Here is a 13,042-nt window from a genome sequence, read left to right as displayed (position 1 = left end):
CATTTAATAAGAGTAGGTCACGTAGATTCTTTGACCTTTTGTATACCATCCTCGGAGGTGGTAGGTCATAGAAGAGTAAGCTCTTGTCCTTAGACAGTACCGTCCAATTATCCTTAATGGTAAATGCCACCAAATTGGATCCTGGGGTAAAGGTGATTACGAAATTCTGTGGTTTCCTCACAGTGACACTTTATTGAGTACATTGTGATGCCACTGCATGTTGGTCAGTGATTAGATGCTGTGGATATCCTCTTTGCAAGAATCGTTGAGACATTTCGTGTAGCTGGATCTTCTTGTGGGAATCCTCAATGTTATTCCTCGCGACCCGCAGGATCTGCAAGGAGCGGACTCCATTTTTTTTGGTAGTGTGGTTAAAAACTATCATTTGTAATATAGAATTTTTGTCGGTGTCCTTATGATATAGGGTAGTTTGTAACCTACAACCCTCACCCATGGATACCTTTTTTATTTATTTCCAAATCCAAGAAGTGGATTTTGTAACATCCCATTCAATCTTGAATCGTATGGTTAAGTCAAGAGTATTAAGATAATTGAACTGAATTTTGATCCGAAGTACCCCTCCAGATCAAAAACACATCGTCGATGTAGCGACGGTAGAATCTGATGGAGTTCTGCTGGGGGTTGAAAATGTTATGCATTTCATACATCGCCATGTATATATTAGCATACGATGGGGCCATACTTGAACCTATGGCAATGCCCAAAATTTGTAAAAAGAATTTATTTTCAAATCTATTTTTTTTTTCTCTCCACGGAGAACTCCATCAGATTCAGCAGAAACTCAATGGAGGGACCCGAGTAGTGTTCATTTTCAGTAAGCAATTTTTTTTACAATTTTAGTGCCGTGTTGGGTCTTATCTGTAGACAGATACGTTGGCTATATTGCACAGAATTACGGTGTTACCATTACCATGACGACTTGCACACTGCCTTTGTTTACATCGGCAGTGTCTGATGACGTTATTCATATGCGCAGCGGCGTCTCCCGTTGATGCAGCGTGTCCTCTGACCGTTCTGTAACTCAGATGAGCGGCACCTGGTTTAGGTCATTCTCTTTTGGGTATATAAGAAGGGATTTGAGTTGTTGTTTGTCTGTCACGGCCTCCATTTTTCAAAGAATCCTGTGAGAACCTAAACGTTATGGGTTAAGGCCCTGTTTGTTTACTTCAGTTTGTGGATAAAAGGCTTTTTGTATTGAATCCTGTGTTGCCTGCTTTATTGGTACTCCCTTTTCACCTAGGCCTGGTGGGGGTTTACTGGGACTGTAAATATATGTATAAATATATTTGTATATGTCATGGCCAAAAATATTGGCACCTCTGCATATCTGTCAGATAATGCACCACTTCGCCCAGAAAATTGTTGCAATTACAAATGTTACAAATGAAAAAAAAGCCAAATCTGGCACATTCCACGCAAAACTCCAAAAATGGACTGGGCAAAATTATTGGCACCCTCAATTAAATATTTTGTAGCACACCCCTTGGAAAAAATAACTGAAATCAGTCGCTTTCTGTAACTATCAATGAGTTTCTTACACCTCTCTACTGGAATTTTGGACCACTCTTCTTTCGCCAACTTCTCCAGGTCTCTCAGATTGGAAGGGTTCCTTTTCCCAACTGCTGTTTTGAGATCTCTTTCACAAGTGCTCTATGGTATTGAGATCTGGACTCATTGCTGGCCAGTTCAGTATTCTCCAGTGCTTTGTCTTAAATCATGTCTGGGTGCTTTTTGACGTGCGCTTTGGGTCATTGTCCTGCTGTAAGACCCATGACCTCTGACAAGAGACCCAACTTTCTGACACTGGGCCCTACATTGCACCACAGAATTCTTTGAAAGTCTTCAGATTTCATAATGCTATGCACACGGTCCAGGCATCCAGTGCCTGAAGCAGCAAAGCAACCCCAAAACATCAGTTAACCTCCACCATGTTTGACTGTTGACTGTATGGGACTATTCTTTTTTTAAAAGCCTCATTTCTTTTTCTGAAAACATTAGAATGATGGACTTTACCAAAAAGCTGTAATTTTGTTTTGTCTGTCCACAGCACATTCTCCCAAAAGGATTTTAGCTTCCTCAGGTAAGTTTTGGCAAACTCCAATCTGGCTTTTTTATATTTGTGTTGGCAGTGGGGTCCTCCTGGGTCTCCTACCATAGCATCCCATTTCATTCAGATGGCGACGTATTGTGCGCACTGACACATTTGTACCCTGTGCCTTAAGGTCAGCGTGAATTTATCTGGAAGTTTATCAAGGTTCTTTATCCACCATTTGAACAATCCTTTGTTGCAATCTTTGATCAATTTTTCTCTTTCATACACGATTGATTAGCTACAGTGCAATGGGCTGTAAACTTCTTGACAATGTTGCGCACAGTGGACATAGGAACATAAAGATCTCTGGAGATGGACTTCTAACCTTGAGATTGTCCATGCTTTTCCACAATTTTTGTTCTCAGATCCTCAGACAATTCGTTGCTGCTCTTTCTCTTCTTTATTGGTTGCCTGTGTGATTTCTATATTGTCAGCACCTGTTAATTGATACAGGTGAGTTTAATAACAAATTACAGGAGCATCACAAATTTAACATTTGTAATTGTAACAATTGTAATTATTTTTTCGATTAATCGACTAATCAGATAACAAGTAAATAATTTTTTCCTATATTTGAAATAAAATCCATATACTGAGTGTTATAAATATAAACTTCAGACTAAAACTTAACATTAACACAACTGTTACTCCAATTTTTTAAGCAGCAGAACACATTTTTATAATTAAGCAAAACAAAACCACAAACTGTTTGAAAAGAGGTAGAACTAGTAATAGGTAGAGACTACCACTGTTTATAACATTCTGTTATACACTCTTTCAGAAATGTTATATTGAAATGTTCACATGCTCCTGGCTGAGGCTGTCTCTCTTTTTGCAAGCTAATTTTGCCTGCAGCAGAGAAGAGGTGCTCAGATGGTGTTGAGGTGCCTGAGTTGTGTAAGTAGGGTTTTGCCAATTTCACCAAGGTGGGCTATTTATCTTTGTTAGCTCTCACCAATGCAAGGGGCCTCTTAACAAAGCAAGCCTGGTCTTCAACCAGCTATAATGTTAGGGGGAAAAAATATCTAGTCCACTCTTAAAATAGCAGATATATACTTACAGAGGTTGAATTTGGTACATATTCAAATTAATTAAAAATATTTTAAAAAAAAGGGCTAAAGACTATATATCAGTAACAGGACACAGCCTTACACATTTATCTATAGAGTACATATAATCGGCAATAGCAAGCGATCCGCTAAAAATGAGCTAACAGGCAAAAGTGACATAAATTCATATAACAAATGTCATCAATTTAGGGCTAGGTGTAAATAGCAAGCTCAGCAGTATATCACGCAAAGCGCAGTCCCAAATCACGTGATTTAATACAAACAATACAAATTATGACTCCTATTTTATTTCTGAGTTGTACATAAGACAGGAGTAGTTGTAAACTAAAAGGAAACTTATAGTGTCCTGAAAATGTGAAAGGTCTGTAGACAACCTTTAGGCTAAGGGCATAACCATAAAACACAATACCATGTGCAGGAGCCCATTGAAGTAAAGCAGCTGGTTCTGTGCACAGACCAACTAATCGATTATGAGATTCGTTGACAACTATTTTCATAACCGATTATTATCGATTATGCCGATTAGTTGTTGCAGCTCAAATAAATATATATATATATATATATATATATATATATATATATATATATATATATATATATATATATATATAGTGTGTGTGTGTGTTATTGTATTTTGATTTAATGATACACAATTATTTTATGACTATATAATTCATAAGTAATATGTTTATACATAGTTTGTTCCATAGTCTTTGAAGTTCGACTCATGTGTGTTTTTTCTTTTTTGTGTGTTTGTTTGCAACAGGCACTCTGCAAGAGTATCAAAAACGCATGAAAAAGCTTGATCAACAGTACAAAGAAAGATTGAGAAATGCTGGTAAGAACATAATGGAACATTGCAAGTAGATATTTTAATATAAAATATATACTGTGTGTGTATGTATATGTGTGTGTGTGTATATGTATGTATGTGTATATATATGTATATATGTATATATATATATATATATATATGTATATATATATATATATATATATATATATATATATATATATATATATATATATATATATATATATATGTATGTATGTAATATATATATGTATGTAATATATATATATATATATATATATATATATATATGTATGTAATATATATATATATATATATATATATATATATGTGTATAATACAACGCTGAAGAAAAGCAGTAGAGAGGGCAGAGGGTATATTCTATTCTTCCCCTTTTTATTATAATTATTGTTAGTTATAATGTGCTAACAGATTCTGCAGCGCTATACAATGGGTACAATAGGTAAAGAAATGCAAGACAAGGGAAGGTAGAATGAGACAAATTACTGTTTATTACAATTGATTTAAATTAAAGGGACAGTATACACCAATTTTCATTTAACTGCATGTAATAGACACTACTATAAAGAATAATATGCACAGATACTGATATACAAATCCAGTATAAAACCGCTTAAAAACTTACTTAGAAGCTTCCAGTTTATCTCTGTTTAAAAGGTTACTGAAACACCCACTGCAAGTGGGAAATATCAGACACTCCCCCTTCCTTTGCATATGAAAATACCCTTTACACAAACAGAAGCAAGGTGAAGTAGGTATACGTCGGTATTCTAAAACTTTGGGGCTTGGGTAAGAGTTTGAAAATCAGAGCAATGATATTTAAAAATAAGCAAAACTGTCCATTTAAAAAAAACATTATGGGCTATATAAATGGACGATCTACTAAACATTTATGCATAGAAAAAAATGAGTGTATAATGTCCCTTTAATAGGTAACACATGTCCCAGGCATTTTAGTCTTTGTGTTTACCACTTCAATTGGAAGTTTATTCCATGAATCCACCACCCTTTCTGTTAAAAGAATAATGCTTCCTCACATTTCTCTTAAATCTGCTACCCTCTAACTTAAGATTGTGACCCCTTGTTTTGTCATTTGTTTTTTTGTGGAAAATGCTTTCAGATTCTACTTTATTAAGTCCCTTCATGTATTTGAAGGTTTCTATCATGCCACCTCTTTCCCTTCTCTCCTCTAAATTATACATATTTAGGCCTTTCTTTGTACGCTTTATATTCTAGACAGTGTACCATTTTAGTTGTCCTCTTTTGGACATTTTCTAGTTTATTTATATCTTTCTGAAGATATGGTCTCCAGAACTGTACACAGTATTCCAGATGAGGCCTAATTATCTGTAAAATGGCCTAAGGACCTTGCTATTTCTGCTACTAATACCTCTCCCAATGCCAAAGTATTCGACTGACCTTACTGGCCACACTGAATAATAATTCCGAAGTCCTGTTCCTTGACAGTCGGTAATGTACCAATGAGACTATAATTGGCATTTGGGTTTTTGCATCCTATATGCAAAATTTTGCTCTTGGTAATATTAATTTTCAGATCCCATTTATTTTCCCAGTCCTCCAGTTTAATATCACTGTTTATTTCATCCACTCCTCCTGGAACATCAATTCTGTTCCAAAAAAGAAACGTGGATATAAGTCTAAACTAAACATGTTTGGAAGAATATCCTGTAGTCATTAAACAAGAATTCTATTGTATGCATTGGAAGCTGATAAAGGTGGTAAGGTTGATTACTTGATAACTACTAAACATAGTGCAATATGGAATGCAGTGTTTGTATGTATGTATATGTGTGTGTGTATGTATGTATGTATATATATGTATATATATATATATATATTCATTTGATTACCTTGACTACATGAAGATATTATTTATTTAGCAAGATTTATTTATTCTTATTTATGCCATACAGGGACTTTAAATATCAATTGTCTGTTCTCTGTACATGGGAAACTCCAGGGGAAACTCCATAGGAGATAATTTACACATGGATGTTAAGATTACAGTTCTTGAAAATGTTTGTGTTTTCAAACCTTTTTCCAGACGGATCGGCTCCTTACCTTGGCAGGAAACCCATATATGGGCATGTATTTTTGAGGCTCCAGCATGCTAATTTCCACTTCCTTGAAATTTTAAAATCTCATCAGGTCTTAAATTAAAAGTTTTAGACATTTACGTCTCTATTAACTGTATGGGTTAATCTATCTTAAAATCTGGTTCTCCTATTTCCTGTTCATCAGGAATGGGAATCATCACGTTTGATCCAAGATTTATAATACACAAAATAAAAATGGCCATTCCTTTTGAAACAATTTAAATGCTATCTTAATTAGGAGAAGCATATCTTATGTCTGATCTAAAACCTGGAATATATAGCTATATAGATTAACATCTCTTATTGAAGTTTTTGCCTTTGATATAAATTTTTTTTATTTTTTTTTATATAATTTTTTTTATTGAGGTGATGTACAATAACATAGTAACAATACATATGTCCAGATACAAAACAAGTTTGGCATAATCAGCTTTACCATTCTAACATAGGAAATAGGCTGAGTCTAAATCAATTAGGTGCTAGCAAAGAAGTCAAAATTGCCATGACAAACCTACAACTATACTAAGTACTTGCGAATGGGAGCTTGGACTGTATAGAGTAGCAAAACAGCAATTCTAGCAATAAGAATATAGGTACTGGCTGAGATTATAAAAGTGTGTATGGGGTGTGCAATATAAGATATATGATATATATGGTTAAAAGTAAAAAGAAAAGACTTGCGAATGATAAAGGTAACTAACCGGGACATATGTTACAAAAACCTCTTTTTTTTTTTAAAACCTGTTACTTAATACAATTAAGAATGGTCCCCATCTTACTGCGTAAACCATATTATAGGTTATCTATTCAGAGTGTATTGTGGTAAGATGGGGGTTGGTGTCATGGTTTTATATGGGGGGGATGCAGCGGGCCAAAGCCGCTCTGGTTAAAAGAAACAAGGGGAAAAGAGGGGGCGTGTCCAGGGGTTTGGGGGGGTATAGTGTTATCACGCTAATATAGTTTGGTAGGATAACATATAAACAATTTAGCTTAAAGCTAAAGTGAAGATGTATTTCAGACTGTCTGCCCTCATCATAAAGTAATACTGTCCCTATTAAAGTGTCCTCAGAAGGATATATGAAATTTTACAACGCTGTGGGTATTTGACAGCATAACATCTCACAGTACACATGTATTATAACTAGCTCTGCTATTACAACCATGAGGGAGATTCATATAGAGCTGATGTAATGTGTGAGTATAGGGCTGAAGGGGATATCCCCTGATATATGTAAAATCAGCAGGGAAGAGTGATGAGAGTTGTTGCCTGGGAGAAGCCAGAGGCATGAATTTTGGCATGGTACAGTGGATAAATACAAGAATAACTAGAGATCTAGGTTACAATGAGTGTGTACAAATATAACATTAACACCGTAATAAAATATACATTAACAAAACTTTGTTTTTTCCTCAATATATGTCCCTGAGGGAGTCAGTAAAGTTTTGAATAGCCACTAAGAACTTGCTAAACTATTGTCATAAACAAAAGGAGCTATAATTTGAGCATCACAAAGTAACGTGGAGAAGAGATATGGAACTCTAGTTGTTAGGGGGTTACTAATTCTGGGAATGGAGTATAGAGCGCAAATTCTGCTGTAGGTTATCTAGATTGTAAATATGGACCTAGTAGGTGATATATAGGACCCGAGAGTAGTATTGAAATGTATTGCTCATTAAAGGGCATCCTAATGATTAGGTGTGTAAGGCTACCAAGAATAATAGATCCTTTCAATAACTAAATATTTGAAATAGGTGGATGAAGGAAAGCTAACCATTAGAGGGTTCTGAGTATGAGTTTCCTATAAATGGGAGTAACCCAAAGACTCATCAAAAGCGTGGGCTATGGCAGTAGAAGTACATTATTGACCCAAATTACAACAAAAATACTAACATATAAAACATATTTAACTGGTCATTCAATAACTTGAGTTTCATTACCGTTAACAAGATGTATTGCTCCTGGTAGTATTCTTAATAGAATTATTTCTGGGTGCCCACCACGCCCAAATTATACCTTAGGGCCAAAGTGAAGTTGGATCATATTCCAACCTCCCCAAGCCATTTTGGATTAGGGATAGCTCATCTCTAAATGGGGTATATTGGTGTTTTAGACCATAATGGGAGCTAGACCTGATTGACAGATAATATTTATCCCTTTGGTAATATAGACTGGCCCTGTAGATGACTGCGTTAGTAAAATATTGGTAAAATTAGTTATATGTATTCAAGGCGAGGGGTCACAGGGAATAAATACAAATCTGGACCGATAACATTTTCTCAGCCCCCAACCGGGCACAAGTATTATAGTTAAGGGATAAACCTCATTTACATCCTATAGTAGATAGTTCAGCTTAAGGGTTATTCATTGTAGATAAGACCACTACAGTACAAGCTCAAATATGGTACTAAATTCTGCTCCAACAGGCACACATAATAGGCAAAACATTGAAAGCCAATTGATCATTGCACAACGTTTAACCCGTTGTTACATTTGGGTATATGTACAGCACTAGGTGGTTCTCTAGGTAGATAGGGGTTAGATCAGAAGATATACATAAATTGTCCAATATAGCACAGTATTTACCCTTGCTCTCTATTGGTATGGCATTTCTAGCTAAGTTAGTTATACTGACATTTATGATCCCAAACCAGGCACATGTATAATAACCACATGAACACATTATAGGTAAACTAGTGGGTTCAGGAAAAAATAGTCAAGGAGGCTCAACTTCAAATATATAACAGCTATAGGCGGCTAATAAAGAGGGATACGAATTAACAGTATGGAGTATAAGTGCCTCTCCACATCTACTTAAAACCAGCAGAACAGGGACGCGTTAGTAATTCTGTGGGTCTGGTATCAGCCAAAGACTTGTATCGTGTAGCCACATGGAAACAGTCATAGTTATGAGAGAACCAGATCCTTCCAGGCCATCCAATGGGTGTCCTGATGTATTTATAAAAAGCAGTATAGTCCCTTTTGAGAGGTACCATGAAGAGCCTTATCGAATATGATGAGTTACCTCACTCCACAAAGCTCCTCATTCAATTACCCAGCTCAGTGTGTAGTATAAGCTAAAAGTGAAGTATAACAAGCGGAACTGAAATCCATGCAACTATAACATAGCGATACAGCTGATAACAGTTAAAACAAGAAAGCAAACTGTCCACAAAATAAGGAAAACCGCAATATATGGACATATAAACAAGGCTATTGTCCAATATATCAAACAAGGAGCGGCCCCTGATTTTATAAATGAATTATCTGCACTCTATTACTCCACTCTGCTTTTCAAAGGGACCATGTAGACTTGTGAGGGGACCAGACTGTCCTGAGAGGCATGGCCGTTTCTGAAGTCTTACATCATATCTGAATAAGAAGGAAGCGTTAATGAAAGTATGTCCAGCTGCCGAGCCCCGCTCTGTAATGGCATGAAGTCGTGCAGCCCTCCTCGGTCGAGAGCTAAGAGCATGTAATGTACCTCCAGAGCTGTTGCAGATAGCAGAGTGCTAGGAAGTCGCTGAGTCATTGAGTCCTCTGGCCTTCCCTTCCGTGATGCGGTGTTTCTCACGGCCATCACCATATCTTTGACACTCCTTATCAAAGGATCAATGGGAGGTGGTTCATTTTGGTGTTGCGGTGTCTCACTAGGACCGTCTTTATGAGTATCAGGGAAAGGGGGTCGGAGAGATGGTGTTTGTGAGTTCTCTCGATCTTGCCCTTGCAGAATGGCTCCCGAGTCCATATTATCAGAAGTATCGGTATCCACACCTCGCATCGCCGCTTCTAGCGTATCAGGTCCATAAAGCATCTAGCTTCCTTCCAAAGTCTTGTAGGAAAGCTGACAAGACCGCATGGATTTCCTCCATGTTCAATGCAGCTTTGTGTCGAGTGCTTGATTATTAGAGGGAGGGTAGTCGAGGATCCAACATCCTAAGGCCTCAGCCGTCCATAGAAGGGTATAAGCTAGACCAATATCGTAAGGCTTGGTATCTCCGTGATCGGTGAATGTTCATGTAGCTGATAAAGCGGTATTTAAACACTTATGTCGTTTGGTTTCAGTGATATTTGAGAAGTTAGAAGGCTTGCGCTGGAGATCAGAGATTTTGCGTCTGTTTCCGGCACTACCCGGACACGCCCCAAGTTTTTGCCTTTGAAATGGTTTAAATGTTATCTTTTAATTTAAGCTATAAAACTCTGCTTTCTCAAACTCACTTTTACAACATTTTTTTTTTTAAGTGACTTTGTGACGCATCCTGTGTGATCACAGCAGTGGGGGAGGATTGAATTTGGTCAGTCAAAGTATTTAATGTTTTATGAATGAATAAATCATTTGGTACTGATTAGCCAAATATATAATACTATATATATTAAAGGGATGGTAAACTCAGTATAGGGTGAATATGTTATCGGTATTATCATATTGTATAAAAATTTCTGGTGAAATTTCGATAAAAACATGAAATAGCAATTTACCTATAATTTCCAAATCAAGAATCTATCCGTTCCGTAAATTCGCCAGCCCACCGTGACGTCACATTGATTTTCCCTGCCTGTGTCCAATCATCTATCCAGTCGCTAGACAGGCTCTTAGCACTATAATTTTTGTGCATGCGCCTTAACGATCAGTCCCAACGATACTACCAACCAATCAACATCATCCAAATCCTTATAAGAATTTGTGCGTGCACGGTCGATTTCACGCATGCGTCTTATGTTATTTTTCACACGGCACTCTCAGCACTCGAAAGTAAACAATGTATTGTATACTTTTAGTTTACAATACATTCCTTACTTGGAGCAGTGCCAGTAAGTACATCACACATTTCGATTGTCAATATGTTTGTATAGAAAATAAAGTATTTACGAACACATTTGTTTTAATCATTATTTATTTTGATCGCTGTAATGCAATGAAGATATTATTCAGAGCAATGATACTTGATATATTTAGCGAATGACTACAACTGATATTGATGGGTATTGACTATCTAGAAAGATAAATATTATTCTTGAAAATAATAACCTTTGTCAAGATCGCTCAAACACCCGCTAGACACCAAATGAGCGTTCGCAATGTGAAAAGTAAACATTGACTGTCACGAGTCAATGTTTACTTCCTAGACGTCATGCAAACGAATGCGCATGCGTTTACAATTAGAATATCGGGAACGAGCACTCGGGATGACTTAAGGAGAGGGAGGAGAGAGGACTAAAGACAAAGTGTGGTTACGGGCATGTAAGAGGGGCGGAGCGAGGCGGGGAGCTGCGGTGCAAACATGGTAACAAAAGATGATGAATATTAGTTATAAATTACATTCAAAAATAAAAAAATAATAATGCGGTTTGATCATATATACCAATAACAGTGTAAATATGAATTTTAAAATTAAAAGAGTTTACCATCACTTTAATCTTTACATATACCTTGACAAAAAGTTAGAGTAATGACTTCTGTAAGTGTAACAACTGCTCTGAGTTCTCAAAGCCCCTGGCTACTGCCCGAATTATAGTTTCAGTAGCTTTGCTCCTTGAATGAAGGCGACAATAGGTATTCTACTTCAGGCTAGTAAGTGCTGCTCACTTACATCATGCACACAATCCATACAGAGGATCTCAAACACAGTGTGTGGGTGCAAGTAGCAGAGGCTTGTCTTTGTATCTCTGCCACACTATGCCCTTCATCTTTCTAACTAATTCAAGAAAAAGTCATTAGCAGTGAAGGTTGAGTTACACCAAAACGTCATATCTCTCTGTAAACTTAATTATTAAGTGCATAGACTATCTGGCACAGAGTATCGGGTGCCATTTTTTAATCATATAAACAATGCTTTTGATCTATATAAGTCTTACAAGGTTTGCAAAATAAATAAGTGGCAAACACCTGCCATATAGATTTTTTTTTTTTTTTAGATTAAATATTTTTTACATTATAATATGATCTAGATGATTGTCACTTTATTACTCACTGTTTTGCAAAATATGAACCTGCTTTGTTGGGTACCATTCCTGAAGCCATTTTCTGAATAATTTGAATAATACGTTAAAAACAAGGTCTTAAATTGTATATACATTGACATGTTCTCCTACATAGGATTAGGCACCAAACATGCTAAACTGATGTACACCTAATCATGCTTTCTTCCTTTTTTGTCATTCCCCCTCCTTAAACTTAACAAGAAGTCTCTGCATATTGTATATTTAATCTGATTACCAGTTTTCTATAACACCACTAATTGTATTTTCTTTTTCTTTCAGAACTCTTCCTGCAGCTAGAAGTAAGTGAAGCACATAGCTCTTCAAATGTAATAACACATCATTTAGAAAATTCCACATAGCAGCCCTTCTTCCAACCGCTTTAGGTTTGTTTTTTTCTTTTTATGTCAGACAGAGCAAGTAGAAAGAAATTACATAAAGGAGAAAAAAGCAGCTGTTAAGGAATTTGAGGATAAGAAGATTGAGCTCAAGGAGAACTTGATTGCAGAACTGGAGGAAAAAAAGAAAATGATTGAAAATGAGAAACTGACCATGGAATTAACTGGAGGTATTAAAAAAACACACACATTGCAAATTAAATGGTTCTGTACTTGCAGGACTTTACAAGCTTGAGTTGTCAGGTATCCATGGCTCCTTAAAGGGACAGTCTACACCTGTTTAAAAAGATAGATAATTCCTTTATTACCCATTTCCGAGTTTTGCATAACCAACACGGTTATATTAATATAATTTTTACCCCTGTGATTACCTTGTATCTAAGCCTCTGCAGACTGTCCCCTTATTTTAGTTCTTTTCACAGCATATTAGCCAATCGGTGCTGACTCCTAGGTAACTCCATCGCACACATGAACACATTTTCTTTCATGTAATTGGCAAGAGTTCATGAGCTAGTGACGTATGGGATATACA

At 36.3% G+C, this 13,042-nt stretch overlaps 1 protein-coding gene across 2 annotated transcripts in view; it reads left to right on the top strand.

Annotated features, from left to right (window-relative positions):
• The window catches only part of SUDS3 (SDS3 homolog, SIN3A corepressor complex component), a 109,934-nt gene that overhangs the window by 24,406 nt on the left and 72,486 nt on the right, over positions 1-13,042 (top strand). For both annotated transcript variants that reach the window (XM_053701677.1, XM_053701676.1), the window contains exons 4-6: positions 3,950-4,021; positions 12,395-12,414; positions 12,524-12,680. In XM_053701677.1, coding sequence (XP_053557652.1) covers positions 3,950-4,021; positions 12,395-12,414; positions 12,524-12,680 — 249 coding nt within the window. The remainder of the gene's footprint in view (positions 1-3,949; positions 4,022-12,394; positions 12,415-12,523; positions 12,681-13,042) is intronic.

The sequence above is a fragment of the Bombina bombina genome, chromosome 2, assembly GCF_027579735.1.
Source record: "Bombina bombina isolate aBomBom1 chromosome 2, aBomBom1.pri, whole genome shotgun sequence".
NCBI lineage: Eukaryota > Metazoa > Chordata > Amphibia > Anura > Bombinatoridae > Bombina > Bombina bombina.
Note: the sequence above shows the minus strand (reverse complement) of the source record. Positions and strands in the feature narration are given on the sequence as shown.